General features: G+C 42.1%; 1 protein-coding gene across 2 annotated transcripts in view; it reads left to right on the top strand.

The window, feature by feature from the left end:
* The first annotated feature begins 5,163 nt into the window (after positions 1–5,163).
* Positions 5,164–21,166, top strand: part of abhd17c (abhydrolase domain containing 17C, depalmitoylase) — a 37,110-nt gene continuing 21,107 nt past the window's right edge. The window contains exons 1-2 of one of the 2 annotated variants that reach the window (XM_073032940.1): positions 5,164–5,919; positions 19,474–19,653. In XM_073032940.1, the coding sequence (XP_072889041.1) occupies positions 5,459–5,919; positions 19,474–19,653 (641 nt within the window). In that variant the 5' untranslated portion in view covers positions 5,164–5,458. The remainder of the gene's footprint in view (positions 5,920–19,473; positions 19,654–21,166) is intronic. The other variant, XM_073032939.1, reaches the window with a different exon arrangement.

The raw sequence follows: 21,166 nt of genomic DNA, 5'->3' as shown, positions 1-21,166 counted from the left end.
TGTTATGTTTTGTAACCTCAAAACATTAAACTAATACATAGGAAGACACGAGTCTCAAAATGTGAGTCTAACTTTAATTTAAGTGAGGCATGCATTTATCATGTGTTAGTGTGATGATATTATGCAATTCATTACAGGTTATATATACATTTAACCTGTAACGAATGATTTAAACAAACGAGAATACTTAATCAACCAATATATAACCAAGATTACTCAAATATTACTGATATGTTAAATACAAAATGCATCTCAACTACATACACAGCATACTATACAAGTACATAAATATGTCATCCACAGCATAATAAATTTTAAATTGTCCCATTCAGGCCTGAAGATTTAATTACTGTGGAGGCTTTCTTGCTCTTCTGGGATAACATCTTTCCTGACAAGGTGATTACTGTGCTTGGCAGGTGAGATTTGTGGCTGTGAAACAATCTCAGGTTCTGGGCCTCTTCCGTGGTAGCTGTAGGAATTGACTCTGACACTGCAGGAAGGGTTCTCTCTGCTCTGGACCCTTCCTTCACTTTTTCAACTTCTTGTCTTTCTTTTCCTTCTTTCTAGGATATGCATCTTGATTTTGGGAAGGTCCATTTAGTTCACTGGAGTATTCTCTTATTAATTCTTCTGTTGCTCCCTTTACGATCTGATCTCTTTTTGGTTTCTTCATGCACAACATCATCCAACAAATTGTCTGTTTTCTTATCTCCACTGACTCCTTACTTTTTAGCCTTCCATTCCTCCAGCTGGGCTCTGGTCTTTGCATCTACTTTCACAAGCAGCTCTTGTCTCCCACTTAAAAGTTCATGCAATAACACAGGGTAGATTCTGGTTCTTTTAACTTACAAAACCCAAATGCTTGCAATTATCCTGAAGTTCCTTGAACTCTTTCATCTTAAAAACAAGTCACATTGCGCAAGTAACTGTCTGATTAACATATCAAAAGCTTTCTCAGATATGTTGCCTACAAAAACTGTTGTAGTCAGACCACTGCTTTCATCACTTTCACGATTCCTGAGCAGCATGGTCCTTCCTTGATCCAATATGCTTTCCAACCAAAGGCATGGAGTTTGGCACCCATATTGTTCATGGTGTTCAGCATGGAGGCAGTTGTGGCATCATCCAATACCTTTCTTAATTTGCTTTCAGTTGGTTTCATTGCAGGGTAAGTGGCATGCAAATTGTGGATAGATCTCCAATTAAGTTGTAGTTGTCTCAGCCAATCAATGAAGGACACATACAAAGTACTGGTTCTCCTGTTTTTTTACCACATACAAGCTCAATGGAGCTTTTTGGTCATTCTATTTGACTGTTAACTTTTCCCCAGTATAAGTTCTTAGTTAGATATCTGCAGGCTTCAGTTTAGTATCTTTGAAATGCTGTTCAAACTCATTTTGTGGAATGACTGAAACAGCTGAACCAGCGTCCAATTCCACTTTAATTAATTTGCCATTCACTTCTGGTTTAAGCCACATTGCTTGTCTATTGCTAATTTTCACAATGCAAATCTTAAGGCTATACGGTCCTGTGTCACTCCCATTATTATCAGCATTTCATCAACAACATGCGGATTAGTGCTCTTTTTGAAACTGCAACTTGACTCTTTAAGCTTTTCCTCTTCTCTGTGCTGTCCATTTATTTTTGTCTGCCTGACTTACTCTTTGTATGTGTCCTATTTTGTTGAATTTTCTACAAATTTTGCCTATAAATCTGGATAGAACTGGTGTATGTGAGCCCATGTCACTATGGTAACACAATTTGTTCGGCCCTCCATCGAGACAACTTTATTCACACTCACTTTCCTTCCTGACTGTAACTCAGTTAGTTGTGTCTGTCTGTTACTTCCATTGATCAGCAATTTCAATTGCTCTTTTAAATGTAAGTTGTGCTCCAATTGGAGCCATTTTTGAATGCTTTCTTGTAAGATTCCACAAACTAAATGATCTCTCATTGCATCAAGCCCATCATTGAACTGACAATACTCAGACAAAGTATTCAATTCAACTACATATGCTGAAATGGACCCCCCTTCCTTATTCTGTTTCTGCAATCAACGACAGCTTTGGTTCTAAATGTTCCTACGTTATTTTCAAAATAACAGCAAAGCTCATTTCTGATGGTTTGGTTGGAGCAAGTTAAACGTCAAAGCAAACTGTATGCCTTTAAACCTAATACACTCAGCACAATTGGTACTCATTTCTCATTGGCTATTTCACTTGTCTCAAGATACTGTTCAATTTGGTCAGTATACATGAACAAGTTAACAATTGTGTAATCAAACACATCAATCTTTCTGATGTAGTCAGACAATTCTGCTTTTTAAAATTATTATCACCCAGTATTCACTCTTTATGAATCTATGAATTTTCTGACTTTTAAAAAAAACTTGATTGTGTCTTCCCTTTTTAAAACTCAACTATCTCTGCACCTGCTGTGCTTTTTTTTTATTTGCCATTCCTCACTGCACTTCAACAGGATGGTAGCTATCTAGGTTTGTTTTAAAAATAACTCATTGCCACTGTTACATTCTGTAACTTCAAAACATTAAACTCATTCAAAGGAAGACATGGTAGTCTGAAATGTGAGTCTAACTTCGTGATTACTTTAAGTGAGTCACACATTTATCACATGGTAGCATGATGATGTTTGCAATTCACATATTTATACATATAACCCATAACAAATTATTTAAATAAGAATGCTTAATCAACTACTATATATACAAGATTATTCAAATATTACTGAAATATTAAATACACAACATGATTAACTTGTGTAGTAAGTTTGAGGTATCTATGGACACGGACCCCAAGATTCCTCTGATCCTCCACATTGCCAAGAATCCTCCCATTAACCCTGCACTCTGCTTTCAATTTCAACCTTTTTAACATGTATCATTTCACACTTTTCTGCATTGAACTCCATCTGCCACTTATCAACCCAGCTCTGCGTCCTATCAATGACCCAATGTAACCTATGACAATCTTCTACACTATCCACATCATGTCATTTATCAACTTACTAACCTGTCCTTCCACCTCCTCACCTAAGTAATTTATAAAAATCAGAAAGAGCAGGGATCCTAGAATGGACCACAGACACTGTCTCTGCAGAACACGCCTGGTCACTGACTACCTACTTCCACTTTCAGCCTCTTGTGAGCAAGCTAATTCTGAATCCATGCAGCCAAGTTTCCCTAGATCCCTTGCCTTATAACTTTCTGTAGGAGTCTACAATGTGGGTGGCATGTTAACCTAGCAGTTAGTGCAATTGCTTTACAGTGCCACAATCACCAAATTGGGGTGTGATTCCTGCCACTCAGTAACTTTGTACATTCTCCCCATGACCACTTGGGTTTCCTCTGGGTGCTCCCACTTCCTTCCACATTCCAAAGACGAATGGTTAGGGTTAGAGTTAGTAAGTTATAGGCATGCTATGTTGGTGCTAGAAGTGTGATGTCATCTGCAAGTCCTTGTTAATTTTATTTGCTGCAACGACATATTTCACTATATGTTTTGATGTAATGTGACAAATAAAGCTAATCTTTAAATGAGAAACTTGTTAAGTGTCTTACTAAAATCCATATACACAACATCTACTGCTCTATTTGTTTTGTTACTTCCTCGAAGAATTCAATCAGGCTCATGTAGCATGACCTATCCCTCACAAAGCCATTCTGATTAACTCTAATCAGCCTTGCTCCAAATGCTCCTAAATCCTGTATCTAAGAATCCTCTCCAATAGTTTGTCAACCAAGAATCCTGCAAAGAATTTGTGATGATTTTCTAAGCAGCCGCACAGAACTTGGAATCTCACCTGCCTAGAGTTCAGATAAATTGGAACATTTTGTAGTTTATCATTTAAAGAATTGAGTTATCAAGACCCACTCATTCTCTTTCCAAAGTGTAGCCCAATTTAATCATGGCTTGACTTGATTCTCAAGGTTGTGAACTGAAATCCCCCTGCAGACATGAGAACAGGATTGACATATCTACGGAGGGATGCACCGACGAAGCTTTGGGTCTCAATGCAGATGTCTAGCTGGGGCAGATTTCCATTTCATATGATGAAGATACTGCTCTCCTCAGTTGGATTTTTTTACCCACATCTCCTCTGTTTCCCAAACATCCGTGCTCACCCCATCTTCCCGCTGCCTAAACAGTGATAGCTCCTTTTGTTCTAACTCACCACCCCATGAGCCTCCGCATCCAACACATCCTCCAGAACTTCCACCATCTCCAAAGGAATCCTATCACAAAATATATCTTTACCTCCCACCTCCACTTCCATAGGGATCGCTCCCTCCGTAATTCATGCGTCCATTCATCCCTCCCAGCACTTAAGTGAAACACCTCCCCATTCATCTCCTCCCTCACCTCCAATCAGGTCCCAAAACAGTCCTTCTAGGTAAGGCAACACTTTGCATGTTCTGAGGTCGTCTATTGAGTCTGGTGCTCCCCATGTGGCCTCCTCTACATTGGTGAGACTGTTTGTCGAGCACAACCACTCCATCTGGCAAAACAGAACTTCCCAGTGGGCTAAACATTTTAATTCCCATTTCCATTCCAACATGTTGGTCCATGGCCTCCTCTTGTGCCAAGGTGAGGCCATACTCAGTGTGGCAGAGCAACATCTTATATTTTGTCTGGGTAGACTCCAACCTGTTGGCATGAATATCAATTTTTCCTGGTATTTTTTCCTTCCTCTTGCCTCTTCTTCTATTCCTCACCCTGGCCTCTTACCTCTTCTCACCCCTTGGTCCCTCCTCCATCCCTTTCTCCTATGGGCCACTCTCCTTTCCATTTAGATTCTTCCTTCTCCAGCCCTTCACCTATCATCTTCTGGCCATCTTCCTACCCTCCTCCCACCTTTTCAGTCTTGAAGAAGGATCTCAGCCCAAAGCGTCGACTGTTTATTCATTTCCAAAGACGCTGCTTGACCTACTGAGTTCCTCCAATATTTTGTGTGTTGCTTTGGATTTCCAGCATCAGCAGACTTTCTCTTGTGTACATTTTTGTTTTTGCTATCTGTGGGATCTTTCTCTGTATATATGGATGATTTAATATTCAAAGTTTCTGGTTTTGATAGAGCGTGAGGAGACTTGCTGAGGTACTAGGGGAGCGACATGAGGGAACCTGGTTATTGAATTTGGCGCTGGCGGCCCGCCCTCAGCGCGGGCGCCCAATGACCGGAAGTGTCGCCTAGTCGAGAGCGCGGATCGGCGGCCTGGCCGCCTCGCCCCCTTCACTGTTCTCTCACCGTGTGTGCGTGTGTCTGTGGAGGGACGCGGCGGGCCCAAACTGAGCGGCACCGTGACAACGTACCCGTGCTAATGAGGGCCATTTACCTGTCGTCACCGTACGAGGCGGGCGCCCGCGGCAGTGACCGTTATTTGGCGGCCCCGCGCGTGCCCGCTGCCTGGTAACGGAACGGGCCCGCGGGCGGGCGCCTCAGGATGAATGGCTTTTCGCTCGGCGAGCTGTGCTGGCTTTTCTGCTGCCCGCCTTGCCCGAGTCGGATCGCGGCCAAGCTCGCCTTCCTGCCGCCCGAGCCCACCTACACGGTGCTGGTGGACGAGGCGAGCAGCACCTTGCACCTGTCGGAACGGGCCGACTGGCAGTACTCGCAGCGGGAGCTCGACTCCCTCGAGGTCTTCTTCACCCGCACCAGCCGCGGCACCCGCATCGGATGCATGTTCGTCCGCTGCGCCCCCAACTCCCGCTACACACTGCTCTTCTCACACGGCAACGCCGTGGACCTGGGTCAGATGTGCAGCTTCTACATCGGCCTCGGCTCCCGCATCAACTGCAATATCTTCTCCTACGACTATTCGGGTTACGGAGCCAGCAACGGGAAACCGTCCGAGAAAAACCTTTACGCTGACATTGACGCAGCGTGGTCGGCGTTGAGGACAAGGTCAGAGCGTGGTGCAAATGTGTTTTGAGGGGGCGGGAAGGGGCACTTGGTGGAACGGAGGCAGAGGGAGAAGCTGATGCTTGGGAGAGTGGATGCAGTTGATGCTAGGGCACGGTGAAGGGAAATGTGGTCGGTCACGGGCTCACGTGAGTGGGGGGGGAGAGGTGTGGCCGAACCACGGGAAAGTCTTGTAGAAGTTGTGCACACTACAGATGCTTGGCTGCCACAAGGGCAAGAATGAGGTTGAGAGGGAGTTCCCCTCTAAATGGTAGGATGGGGAGCGGCATTGCTAATCAGCTGCAGAAAGGGGGAATGACGTGGAGGGATTGCCAACTGTACCAGTGTAATTCAGAAACAGGAAGGGAGCAATCACTTTTCTAAAGGGAGCAAACTATATCGCCTCTCCTTCCCCCCCCCCCCCCCCAATCTCCAGTAGCAACAAGGGGGCTGAGGAGCAGTTTGGAGAGGTGCAAAAGTAACAGGGTTGTTGTCATGGGTGACCTACACGTTCCAGATATTGATAGGTGCCTCCTTATTGCAAGAGGTTTGAGGTGGGGCGGAGCTTGTTATTGGGAAGGATTCCCAATATGTGGACAGGCTGAATAGAGGAGAGGCCGTACTGTATCTAGTACTAGGTAATGAACCTGGTTAAGTGATGGATTTCTCCGTGGGCAAGCACTTTGGAGAAAGTGACCACAATTCCCTGACCTTAAGCATATTTTGAACAAGAATAGGAGCAGATGGTATTGAAAGTATATAATTGGGGGAGCACTTTTGGTTTGTGCAGGAAAATTTTTTTAAGTGGAAAAAGTTATTGCTGTGGGGCAGTTCCATTCATAACCTTGTGTATCCAGGCCCAGTAGTATGAGTAGTCGTCACAAACTGGCATCTTCCTTGGTTGTAGTGGGTGACTGATGCCCTGTCTATTCCTTGTCATACCCTTCGCTCTCCATGTGTTGTTGCAGAACAGCATTCATAGCTGTTGGATTGCACCCTTGGTCTCATAGGCCCAGTTTGCCGGAGCTGACTTCACATGCTAGGACAGGCACGCCCAGACATCCCACCTCTCCTGGAAGTTCCGGGAGTCTCCTGCATACTGACGCCCGCAAATTATATACAATATCCTGGAAATTGATTTTTTTGAGAGGAAGAGGAAGAGTGAGAGGGAGCATCCTGATAGGTCTACTTAGCGCAAAGAGAGACCAATCAGTTTTCTCTGTGGGCGGGCTTTACAGTCCACCTCAAAAATAATGACAGTGTTGCTCGCTGCACTGTTTGCAACAGTGACTTTTCTTTTGCCCATGGTGGGTTAAAATGTAAAAGACATGTTGAGGTGAGTTTAACAGGTGTCATTCATTCATTAGCATAGCTAACATTATTTAAACTATCTGGCTAGCTGCTAAGGAGCTACTCTATTGATGTCCTATGTGATGAGGCCAAACTCCCTGTAGACTTGCTTAAAGTTGTAATAGAATAAAAAAAATGACTCCATGATAATATAAGTACATATTTTAATGTCACGTTTTCTGCATATACCCAACTTGGTTTACAGATTAGACAAAATCACTAAACAAAGTATTACATACACCCTTGGAGGTCAACGGGGGGGGTGGATATGGGGTTGCCGGGGGGGGGTGCGGGGTGCTACCTCCCTGAAATAAGTTTTTTTTCCAGGGTGGGATGTCTGCACGTCCCTACTTTGAGGAAGTGGAACAATGGGTTAGTAAGTTTTCAGGTGACAGAAAAGTTGATGTGGTAAGCGAGGAAGGTTGTCATAGATTACAACAGGACAGACGGATTCGGAGCTGGGCTGAGAAGTCGCAGGTGGGAAGAATTAAATATGTTATTACACAGAAACTTGGAGGTGTAAATTGGGAACAGATGTTCTCAGAGAAACGTACAACAGAAAAGTGGAGGTTGTTTAGTGAGCACTTGCATGGGTTTGTTTTGGTTTATCCCGTTGGCAGGGAAAGATTGGTAGGATAAAGAAAACATGGTTGACAAGAGGCGTGAAATATTTATTCAAGAGGCAAAAGAAAGCAAAGATAAAGGTCAGGAAGCAAGGATTAGACGGGGCTCTTGAGAGTTATAAGATAGCCAGTAAAGAGCTTAAGAAGAGTTTTAGGAGAGCTAGAAGGGGATATGAGAAGGCCATAGTGTGTAGGATTAAATAAACCCCAAGACATTAACAAGACCAGGAAGATGATGAGCAATCAGGGATAAAAGAGGAAATGCGCCTGGAGTCGGAGGAGGTGGGGGAGGTCCTTAATATATACTTAGTGGTATTCACCAGTGACAGGGACCTTGACGGATGTGAGGTCAGTGCTGAACAGGCTAATGCGCTGGAATGCGTTGAGGTTAAGAAAGAGGAACTGTTGGAATTTCTGAAAAACATTAGAATAGCTAAATTTCTGGGGCTGGACAAGATATTCCTCAGGTTACAATGGGAAGTGAGGGAAGAAATTGGTACACTGTTTATAATCTTTAGGTATTCACTGTCCTTGAGTAGTACCAGATAATTGGAAGATGGCAAATATTAGTCCTTTGTTCAAGAAAGGTACTATGGATGATCCTGCAAATTGTAGATCACTGATAGGCAAGCTATTGAAGCAGATTTGTAGAGACAGGATTTACGAGCATTTAGAGAAGCATAGTCTGATTAGGGATAGTCAACATGGCTTTGTGGGGGATATATTGTGCCTTATGAGCTTGATTGAGGAAGTGATAAAACATATTAATAAATGTGGATGTGGTGTATGTGGATCTTTAGTAGGGCTTTCAACAAGGCTCTTCATGGTAGGCTCACTCAGAAATTCTCACAAAATGCTGGTGGAACGCAGCAGGCCAGGCAGCATCTATAGGGAGAAGCGCTGTCGATGTTTCAGGCCGAGACCCTTCGTCAGGACTAAGGGTCTTGGCCCGAAACGTCGACAGCACTTCTCCCTATAGATGCTGCCTGGCCTACTGCGTTCCACCAGCATTTTGGGTGCGTTGCTTGAATTTCCAGCATCTACAGATTTCCTCGTGTTTGTCACTCAGAAATTCATGAGGTTTGGGATCCTGGGAAGCTTGGCTGCATAGATTTGGAACTGGCTTGCTCAAAGAAAGCAGAGGGTGGCAGTAGGTGGAGTGTATTCTGCCTGGAAGGTCCATGACTGGCGGTGTTCTACAGGGATCAGGGATCTTCATGATTTTTATATATATGTATGTGACTTAGATAAGGAAGTGGAAAGATAGGTTCATAAGTTTGCTGGTGACACAAAGTTTGGTGATGTAGTTGTAAATTACAACAGGACAGACTGATGCAGAGCTGGGATGTGAAGTGCGGATGGTATTCAAATCAGAAAATTGTGACGTGATACACTTTGGAAGGTTGAAAGCAGAGTACAGGTTAATGACAGGGTTTTTAGCGATGTAGAGGAACAGAGGAATTTGGGGTCCAAGTGCATAGTGAGTTCAAGAGCCGAGAGCTAATGTTATACCTCTATGAAAATTGGAGCATCGTGTTCAGATTTAGTTGCTTCATTATAGGAAAGATGTGGAAGCTTTAGAGAGGGTGTAGAGGAGATTGACTAGGATGCTGTCTGGATTGGAGGGCATGTCTGATGAGGAAAGGTTGTACAAGCTGGGGCTTTACTTTTTGGAGCGAAGGAGGATGCGAGGTGACTTTATAGAGGTGTGTACGATGCTAAGTCCTTGATAGCCCATGCTTCTTTTCCCAGCATGGCAATGGCTATTATGAGAGGACATACTTTTAAAGTGATTGGAAAGAAGTATAGAGGGGATGTCAAAGGGGATTTTTATAAGTAAAAGGTGGTGGTAGAAACAGATACATTAGGGACATTAAAGAGACTCTCAGGCACATAATGAAACAAAAATGGAGGTCTATGTGGTAGGAAGCATTGGATTGATCTTGGAGTAGATTAGCAGGTCACCAAAATATTGTTGGCTGAAGGGCCTGTACTATGCTGTACTGTTCTGTATTCTATGTTCTCTGGTGGGTGGAGGCAGGTGGAGCTTGGTGATTATGTTGTGTTCTACCAGGTGGGATGTTTCTGTTTCATATGGTGGGAGTGCAGCAGAAGCTGACTTTTATGAGATACCAGCCTATTCAGCCTGATTTAAAGAGTAGTGGAGTACAGTTACAATGGGGCAGCAAATGTACCTTCAGTGTCCCCTTTTGCTATTCGTTCATGAGTTGTAGTTATCAATGACAAATATCAGCATTTTTGACCATCTCTAATCACTCTTGAACTGAGAAGACAGGGTTTGATCACATTGGTGACTCTGGAATCACATGGAGGGCAAGCTTGGAAGCAATGGGCAGCAATCTTACCTGTAACTGCATTAGTTGGTCAGTAATTCAGTTTACACGATCTTGATCTGTTACTTTTTGAAGGGTAATACCTTGAGATTTTTGTGAATTTCCTCTGCGAAGTTAGACTTCCTGTCCAATTATTTTTTAAAGTGTTCCAGTTTCTCTGGGTGTATACCAAGGGATTATTTTAGTACCCTATAACAGTCTACCTTTGATCTTTTACATTGATGCTTTAAATTGAGTTTTCCGTATTCACTGATTTTAAAAAAAATATTGATGAAATCTATGAGTTGCTGGCATGTGCTCCCTCCCTAATTGTCCTCAAAGTTTGGAAGAAGCCACCATACTGAGATGTATTTCATGTTGCTTCTAGATATTTTCAAGTCAGTACAATGTGTGACTTTTATGGGAAACCCAGTAGCTTTGCTGCTTTCATGTGCATATTGCACTTATATAATTATATAACCATAAAACAATTACAGCACGGAAACAGACCACCTCGGCCCTTCTAGTCCGTGCCGCAAGCTTACTCTCACCTAGTCCCACTGGCCTGCACTCAGCCCATAACCCTCCATTCCTTTCCTGTCCATATACCTATCCAATTTTACTTTAAATGACAATACCGAACCTGCCTCTACCACTTCTACTGGAAGCTCGTTCCACACAGCTACCACTCTCTGAGTAAAGAAATTCCCCCTTGTGTTACCCTTAAACTTTGCCCCCTAACTCTCAACTCATGTCCTCTTGTTTGAATCTCCCCTACTCTTATTGGAAAAAGCCTATTCACGTCAACTCTATCTATCCCCCTCATAATTTTAAATACCTCTATCAAGTCCCCCCTCAACCTTCTACGTTCCAAAGAATAAAGACCTAATTTGTTCAACCTTTCCCTGTAACTTAAGTGCTGAAACCCAGGTAACATTCTAGTAAATCTCCTCTGTACTCTCTCCAATTTGTTGACATCTTTCCTACAGTTCAGTGACCAGAACTGTACACAGTACTCCAAATTTGGCCTTGCCAATGCCTTGTACAATTTTAACATTACATCCCAACTCCTATACTCAATTTATAAAGGCCAGCATACCAAAAGCTTTCTTCACCACCCTATCCACATGAGATTCCACCTTCAGGGAACTATGCACCATTATTCCTAGATCACTCTGTTCTACTGCATTCTTCAATGCCCTACCATTTACCATGTATGCCCTACTTGGATTATTCCTACAAAATGTAGCACCTCACACTTATCAGCATTAAACTCCATCTGCCATTGTTCAGCCCACTCTTCTAACTGGCCTAAATCTCTCTGCAAGCTTTGAAAACCTACTTCATTATCCACAACGCCACCTACCTTAGTATCATCTGCATACTTACTAATATTTACTTGGTGTTTTAATAGTATTGAATGTGGTGCAACTTTAAGTTGACAGCAATCATTGTTATGGATGAGGTACCAATCAGCTCGGCTAGTTTGCATGAATGATGTCAAGTGACTTCAATATGCATTCATTATGCAAGGAGGAACATACTTTATTGATGCTGATGAAAATGATCAAGAGATGCAGAAATTAATTAAGTACTAATATAATCTATGAAATGCTCCAGGCCTGGACAAGTTTCCCATCCGAGAGAGGGAATGAAGAACTGAAGGAAATTCGAATTTTTACAGAAATCATTCCAGGAACATTGGCCAAAGGCCAACAAATCTCCAGGGCCTGAGTAATCTACATCTCCGAGTGGTCATTTAAGAGGCTCTAGATGCATAATGATCATCTTCCTAAACTGAAGCAGTTCATACAGATTGTTCAATGTAAGTTTATTATCAAAGTTCATGTACAGTATGTTACGATATGCAACCCTGAGATTCATTTTCTTGTGGACATACACAGTAAATCTAAGAAAAATAATATAATCAATGAAAGACTGCAGCCAACAGGATGAACAAACAATCAATGTGCAAAACATGACAAACTGCAAATACAAAAAAAAAATAAGAAATAAAATAAATAAGCAAACACAAGAACATCTGCAGATGCTGGAAATTTAAAGCAAAACATACTAAATGCTGGAGGAACTTAGCAAGTCAGGCAGCCTCTGTGGAAAGAGTAAACAGTTGACATTTTGGGCCGAGACCTTTTTTTTCAGGGCTTTATGAAGACACTCATGCACAATTGTGTCTCCACAATATCATATAGTCTTCCCCAATCAGAAACACTGAATGAACCAAGGGTTCCACAAGCTGCTAAGGGCTGGGTTGATGGTGTTCTGGTCTGGTGACCAAAGAAAATATGAGGCCTTGTTACAACCTCTGGAAAGAAATCTCACGTGAAATGGCAATTCTGGATGAAACTTGAATCAGAAAAGGATGCTCAACAGCTGTGTGTAGAGCTTGAATATTATTACCTCCAACAAAGTAAAACCAAGCAACAGACATAGGACAACAAGGCTTCAATCCCAGATGAGCTCAACATTCTTTTATGCTCACTTTGACTGACAGAAGAAGAAGGCATCTTTATGAACTCTGACAACTCTGTGATTCCAGGTTCTGAGGCCTCCTTCAGGAGTGTGAACCTATGGAAAGCATCTGGCCCAGATGGTGTCCCTGGCTGAGTACTGAAAACCTATGCTAATCAGCTGGCTGGTCTTTACTAAAATCTTTAACCTCACTTCAGCCATATGAGGAGCCCTCAAACAGGCTTCAATTGTCCAAACAGAATGTGATAACCTGCCTCGATGACTGTTTTCCAGTAGTACTTACTCCACTGTGATGAAGTGCTTTGAGAGACTGGTGATGAAACATATCAATTCCTGCCTAAGAAGTGGCTTGGATCCTCTCCAATTTACCTACTGTCACAACAAGTCAACTGCAGTTGCCATTTCATTGGCTCTTCACTCAACCCTGGAACATCTGAACAATGAAAATGCATGCATCAGGATGCTGTTCTTGACTAGAGCTCTGCATTCAATACCATCATCACCTCTAAAGTATCAATGATCTCCATGATGTACGCCTCAGTACCTTCTTGTGCAAATGGATCCTCGATTTCTTCACTTGCAGACTCGTAGTCAGTTCGGATTAGAACAACATTTCCTCCACAATCACAATCAGCACAGGTGCTTAGGGTGTGTGCTTAGCCCCTGCTCTACTCAGTTTATACTTGTGACTGTGAGCCTAAGTACAGTTCCGAAGTCGTATTTAACTTAGCTGTCGACACCACTGTTGTGGGCTGAATCAAAGGTGGTGACGAATCAGAATATAAGAGAGAGATTGAAAGTCTTTTTCAATCTTTTTATTGTATTTTTCAAAAACAAATACATAATAGTACAAAGGGAGTGAGATTACGTTGTTGGCAATTAACATGAGTAAAAACTATTATTCAATTAATAATATAAAGGAATCAGAAAAGATCAAATTACATCCTGTCAAAGTATTGAATTCTGTGACAGATTGAAAATCTGTCTGAATGGTGTCACACTTGTAACCTCTCAGCTTCAGCAAAACCAACGAGTTGATTATAGACTACGGAGAAGGGAGCCGGAGGTTCATGAGCCAGTACTCATTAGGGGATCAGTGATGGAGAGGGTCAACAACTTTAAATTCTTCAGTGTTATCATTTCAGAGGATCTGTACTGGGTCCAGTGCGTAAGTGCCATTACAAAGGAGGCACAGCAGCACCTCTGCTTTTTGAGAACTTTTCAAAGATTTGGCATGTCATCTAAAACTTTGACAAACTTCTTTAGATGCACAGTGCAGACTATACTGGTAGGTTGCATTATTGCCTGGTATGTAATTACCAATGCCCTTGAATGGAAAAGCTTGCAAAAAGTACTGCATACAGCCCAACCAATCACAGGTAAAGCCCTCCATGCAAGGAGCAGCATCCATATTCAAGGACCCCTATATCCAGGCCATGCTCTCTTCCCACTGCTGCCATCAGGAAGGTGGTACAGGAGCCTTCGGTCCCACACCACCAGGTTCAGGAATATATATTACACTTCAACCATCAGGTTCCAGAACCAGAGTAAATAACTTCACTCACCCCAGTATTGAACAAATTCCTCAACCTATGGACTCACTTTCAAGGACTCTACAGCTCATGTTCTCAATATTTAGTTATTATTCTTATTTTGCTTTTTTATTGTACTTCCACAATTTGTTTTTGTTTTGCACATTTGTTGTTTGTCTTTGCAGTTTTTCATTGATTCTGTTGTATTTTTTTCACATCTACATTGAATGCCTGCAGGAAAATGAATCTCAGGGTGGTAAACAGTAGTGTGCAAAAATTTTAGGCACCCTAGTTATTTTATATAAATGTTATTTTAGATGTTTATTTTTTGTTTTTTGCATTAGTGTTTATCAGTAGAAAAGAACAGTTTTTAGATTTCCAAACATTCATTTTCCAAAAAAATTAAATGTTAGAGAAAATTTTTGTATTTTGTTAAAGAAAGTAACATTAAGTAATAGACCACTTTTCAAATAAAAACTTGATTACTTTGTAAAGGCTGATTTATACTTCTGTTTAGGCTCTACACCGTAGCCTACACCAGTGGACTATGCCATGAGCATTTATATTTGTGTGCTGGTGTGTCTGCGTCGCTCTGCAATTCACTGCCAAAACGCTAGTTGGCCGTGGGGTTTCTAGGCCACTGGGTTGAGTTTCTTTGTGTACTTTAAACAATGGCGATAGAAACTGAGCGCATCATGTTGGAATTGGAGCTAATAAATGTTGAACCAGAGTTACTTTTATGGAAATTACTGCAATGCAGAAAAGAGAGAAGATGTCGGAGGAGTTGGTGTGTACGACCATTGAACGGATTGAGGCAGAAGGAGGGTGAATTTTCTGTGCTTGTCTGTCCACTGTGAGACATGGACGAGGAAGTGCATTTCAAATATTTTCGGATGTCGGCAGGTAGATTTGACGATTTAGTTTATCATCTCCAACGCGGAGAAGTAGCAACCAGAAATGTGTAAGAGGAAATGCGATGCTACTAGGCGGACCAATCACAATTGTTGCGGGCTGCGACGCGTAGTTACATTTTTGGGGAAGTGCGCGTCAGGCTATGGCGTAGGGTACACGGCTACGCTGTACTTGCAGTGTAGATTTGACAAAGAAGTATAAATTGGCCTTAAGTGTATAGCCCAATGCAACGATAACAAACAGGTGCTAATGATCAATGACATGATTTGAATGAACTTAACTGAAACGGGTGTAGAAGGAATCAAATTGGGTAAAGGAAAACCAAACCAAAAAGGTAAGGATGTGGCAGATTTGACAGTTTAATCATCCATTCTTACACCATGTCAAGAGTATAGCAACAAAACACAAGGTGGTCGTCTTGCATCAGCAAAGTCTCTCCCAAACAGAAATTTCGCAGCAGACAGAAGTTTCAAGATGTGCTGTCCAAGCTCTTCTGAAGAAGCACAATGAAATGGGCAAGATTGAGGACTGGAAACGCAGTGGTCAGCCACAGAAACCCAGTGCAGCTGACGAGAGATACATCAAACTGATGTCCCCTCTAAATCAGAAGAAGTTCAGCACTGCTGTCAACTCTGAACTCCCAAAAACCACAAGAAACCCCAAATACACTTCTCTATAGTCCAGAGAAGTCTTGTCAGGAGCAGTCTTCATGGAAGAGTTGCAGCCAAACAACCCTTCCTGTGAAGTGGAAACAAAGCCAAGAGACTCACCTACGTACAAAAACACAAGGATTGAGGTGCCGAAGAATGGTAAGCAAGTGCTCTGGACTGTCAAGTCAAAATTTGAAATCTCTAAAATCATAGAAATGCTAGAGAGCACTACATGGATGAGTGTCTGCAGCCAATAATAAGGCATAGCGGAGGTTCCCTGCAGGTTTGGGGCTGGATTTCTGCAAACGTAGTTGGTGATGTGGTCTGAATGAATGGAATTCTTGATGCTGAGAGGTACTGCAGATTCTCATCCATCACGCAATATTAGGGAGGTGTCAGATTGGTTCCAACTTCATTCTTCTGGACAATGACCCCAAGCACATGACCAAGGTTATAAAGAACTATCTTCATGGAAAAGACAAAGGAGGAGTTCTGCAACAGATGGTATGGTCTCCACAGAGCTCTGATCATAAAATCATTGAAACTGTCTGGGATTACCTGGAGAGAAAGAAGCAAACAAGGCAGCCAAATTCTGCAGAAAAGCTGTTTCAAGTTCTCCAAGCTGCTTGAAACAACCTACCAGCTGATTTTCTTGTAAAACTGCTTGACAGTTTTATAAGAAAAATGGCTCGAGAATTGATGCAGTTTTCAAGGCAAAGGGTGGTCACACCAAATATTTATTTGATTTGATTTAGTTTTTTTTGTTTAATGCTCTTTATAGTATTTTTTGATATTTTGGTACATATCAAATCATTGTTTTTGAAATCACCTTTGTTTTACAGGATTTTTTTTACACATGCCTAAGACTTTTGCACAGTACTGTATGTACTTTGAAAATAAACTTACTTTGAATATATTATAAAATATGCACTAACTGGATTTGCATAGGAATAGTCAAGGGAGAGCCAGTTGATGTTTTGTACGGGCAGTCCCCGGGTTATGAACAAGTTCTGTTCCTGGGTCCGTCTTTAAGTTGGATTTGTACATAAGTCATAACAAGTATATCGGGTATTATTTAGCATCAGTTAGTCAATCGTTTGTCTTAGTATATTGTATATATTTTACCTTTCTGTGCATATAAAACACTTAAGAAACATATGTATTCCAATAATTAAACCACTGCGTTGCTTAGTAATAATTGTAGCTTTCATCGGGGCAGGGCCTTTCACATGCTCCATTATTCTCACTTTATCCTTTATCCTTTAAAATTGTTCCGATTGTTGACCGACTGGAGCCTAACGACGTTTCACCTCTTTCCAGACGCTTTATTATTTCCACTTTATTTTCAATCGTGATTGCTTCCCATCAACGGAACAGAAACACTGCGGGCGGTGGGTCCTGAGCTCTGCCAGCTCCCGAGCTCCGCCGGGTCCTAAGGACCACTGCACTGAATTCCCTGGATCCTAAAGTCCACTGCACAGAGACAGGTTAAATGGGACAAGTGGGGGCTGTGTTGGGTTTGGGTATTTGATCTTCCACAATATTCCGCGTGGGAATTTAAACTGGAGGTGGCAGTGTTTTTTTTACGAGATCGAGTTGCGTCCTCGCCATCAACCCGGTACGAATGGAGAGCATGCTCGGGAGTGGTCTGTTACTGGATCAAATTTGGGAACCTCCGTTCTCGAGCCCGGTGCTGATCTCACTACACCACCAGCCGACTGGAAAAGGATGGGGGCTGGGGTCAGGGTGAATCTTGCTAAGAAAAATTTAAGCCAAATACAAAGTTACACACTCAACACAGTGTCAATGGCAACGACTTAAAATGGTGGACAATGTTGCGATCCGACTTAAAATGGCGGGCGGCATGCTCCTTCCTCGGTTCATAAGTACGAGTTGTCCGTAAGTCGGACGTTTGTAACTCAGGGACTACCTGTACTTGGATATTCAGGAGGCTTTTGATAAGGTGAATCGGACATAATATACTAGCATCTACCATAAATCGAGAATTAGTTAACTATCTGAAAACTAGGAATAACCAGATATTTTCCTGGGTGACAGGTAGTTAGTTACCAATGGGCTGCTGCAGGAATCAGTGCTTGAGTAACAGCTGTTCACAGTGTATAAAAATGATTTTGTTGAGGGAATTTGAGGTTTGCAGCGAACAAAAACCTGGTTTTGTATTTGCATGCAGTTGAGCTGCTATGAAGAGAGGCTCCAATGTGATTCAGTCAAGTTAAGCAGAAAAGGACAGCACAGGTGACAGTGTGTTCAGAAGTGAGATTTGTTCCTTTCTTCACATTATTTCTTCAAAACAAAACATGGGTACTGGGAGATCAGAGAGATTTATTGCCACTTGAGTGAAATGAGTGAACTTTAGTTGTACTGTTATTATTTGAAGGTGCTTTGGAGAATACATCTGACTAAAATACTTTATTTAGATGACAAAAAATAAATGTCTTACTGGTTAGTAACATGAACATTGTTTTCTGATGAAATCTTATATTGACTGATAGTTGTAAGGTCAGTGAAATGTGCACGTTCGAAGGTTTTTTTTAAAAATCTTATTGATCAATCAACTTTTCTAGACATTTTCTTTCAAGATGCATTGTTCAAAAATTTGTTCCAGTCACTTTTATTGAGAAGTAACTCCAAGGAGTGGTTTTGCATAGGCAATTACAAAATGCTGCTGAAAAGGGTCGATTTACATTACAGTGAGAGTGCAGAGTGAGGGGAATAAGAAACCTGTTCAGGTCTGCTGTACATCATTTCAAAGCCACTATAATGAATGTGGCATGAGATAACTGATAAGTTGCCAAATTAGAGAAGTAGCAGTCATTTACCTTCAAACACGAGGAAATCTGCAGATACTGGAAATTCAAACAACACACACAAAATGCTGGTGGAACACAGCAGGCCAGGCAGCATCTACAAGGAGAAGCACTGTCGACGTTTCGGGCCGAGACCCTTCGTCAGGCCCGAAACGTCGACAGTGCTTCTCCTTATAGATGCTGCCTGGCCTGCTGTGTTCCACCAGCATTTTGTGTGTTGTTAGTCATTTACCTTGCTTGTTCTGCCACACATTGAAATGGTATTTTTAGAGGTCCCACCCTTCCTCTTTATCAGTGTTTATTCTAACAGTTAACTGTTCACTGGTGGCTAGGTTGCAATATTAATGAGCTGAGTGAAGAAAATGGTACATTATGATAGTTCCTGCTTAAAGGGAGAAGAAATTGTGTATTGAAGGCTCATTGCTGCAAAATTGTAACTACAAAATCATGTTCTTGTTTATTTCTCATCATAATCATACATTACAAAATCTGAAGCATGAGGTAAAACTTTGCACAGTATGTGATTAGAATCTGGAATGTAATGCTTGCAGATGAACTGGTTTCATTGTTGTCTTCAGAAGGAAATAAATTTGCGATGAATAAAAAAAAATACTAAGGCTATGGAGAAGGCGGTAGGGGTGATGTGCAAATGAGCAGCTCTCTTAGCAAGTGTTTGTCGGTAAGATGGGCTGAATAGCCTCATTCTGCAGCTATTTTGAAGATAGTGTTAGAGTGGGGCGGGTAGAGGAATAAATGCATTCAGCATTGTACTTTGAATTAATGCAGAGTGCTGTTTATTTACCTTGTTCAAATCTGAGACTTGTATTTCTTTCTTTTAGGTATGGTGTTAGTCCAGAGAATATCATTCTATATGGTCAGAGCATTGGCACCGTTCCTACAGTAGATCTTGCTTCCCGTTATGAATGTGCAGCTGTTATCCTCCATTCACCTCTTATGTCTGGCTTACGTGTGGCATTCCCTGATACAAGGAAAACCTACTGCTTTGATGCATTTCCAAGGTAAGTGCTGAAAAATTTGGTACATGCTGTTTTAAGGCATTATGAAAGTGAAATATATGGTCAAATCACAGTAATGCATTTAGTCAATTAAGCAATCTCTTACTTTCTATTCTTTCCTTCACTTTTAAATAGTTCAAAGTAAATCTATTATCAAAGTACATATATGTCACCATATACAACCCTGAGATTCATTTCATTTTCATGTGGCCATTCACAGTAAACACAAAAAGCATATAAAGTGAGACGTGAATTATATTGGCCCAGTCAGTTGATCAACACAAGTCTGTATTACCCCATCTACTCCAGATTCTTGAATGTGGTCCAGTCCACTGACTCGTGGCAATTCCGTAGCTACTCCTCTACCTTCCCCGACCACCTCTTTCATCAAGTCAAGTCACTTTTATTGTCATTTCGACTATAACTGCTGGTACAGTACATAGTAAAAATGAGATAATGTTTTTTCAGGACCATGCTGTTACATGACACAGTATAAAAACTAGACTGAACAACGTAAAAAAACAACACTGAAAAAAACTACACTAGGCTACAGACCTACCCAGGACTGCATAAAGTGCACAAAACAGTGCAGGCATTACAATAAATAATAAACAAGACAATAGGGCAGTATGGTGTCAGTCCAGGCTCTGGGTATTGAGGAGTCTGATAGCTTGGGGGGAAGAAACTGTTACATAGTCTAGTCGTGAGAGCCCGAATGCTTCGGTGCCTTTTCCCAGATGGCAGGAGGGAGAAGAGTTTATACGAGTGGTGTGTGGGGTCCTTCATAATGCTGTTCGCTTTGCGGATGCAGCGTGTAGTGTAAGTGTCCTATGACTGTCATATGTTGAAAGATTGGAGTGGACTGTCATATGTTGAAAGATTGGAGCGACTGGGCTTGTATACACTGGAATTTAGAAGGATGAGAGGGGATCTGATTGAAACATAAGATTATTAAGGGATTGGACACACTGGAGGCAGGAAGCATGTTCCCGCTGATGGGTGAGTCCAGAACTAGAGGCCACAGTTTAAGAATAAGGGGTAAGCCATTTAGAACAGAGATGCGGAAAAACTTCTTCACCCAGAGAGTGGTGGATATGTAGAATGCTCTGCCCCAGAAGGCAGTGGAGGCCGTCTCTGGATGCTTTCAAGAGAGAGTTAGATAGAGCTCTTATAGATAGCGGGGTCAGGGGATATGGGGAGAGGGCAGGAACGGGGTACTGATTGTGTATGATCAGCCATGATCACAGTGAATGGTGGTGCTGGCTAGAAGGGCCGAACGGCTTACTCCTGCACCTACTGTCTATTGTCCGTAATGGTGGGAAGAGAGACCCCGATGATCTTCTCAGCTGACCTCACTATCCGCTGCAGGGTCTTGCGATCCAAGATGGTGCAATTTCCAAACCAGGCAGTGATGGCAGCTTGTTCTTTAGCATCTGCCTGTATGCAAGTAGGAGAAGGACAGCCAAGTGATCAGATTCTCCCAAAATGCAGTCTAGGCATGGCATGTAAACATTCC

The sequence above is a fragment of the Hemitrygon akajei genome, chromosome 30, assembly GCF_048418815.1.
Source record: "Hemitrygon akajei chromosome 30, sHemAka1.3, whole genome shotgun sequence".
In the NCBI taxonomy this organism is placed as follows: Eukaryota; Metazoa; Chordata; class Chondrichthyes; order Myliobatiformes; family Dasyatidae; genus Hemitrygon; species Hemitrygon akajei.
This window is presented reverse-complemented; position numbering and strand designations above follow the sequence as displayed.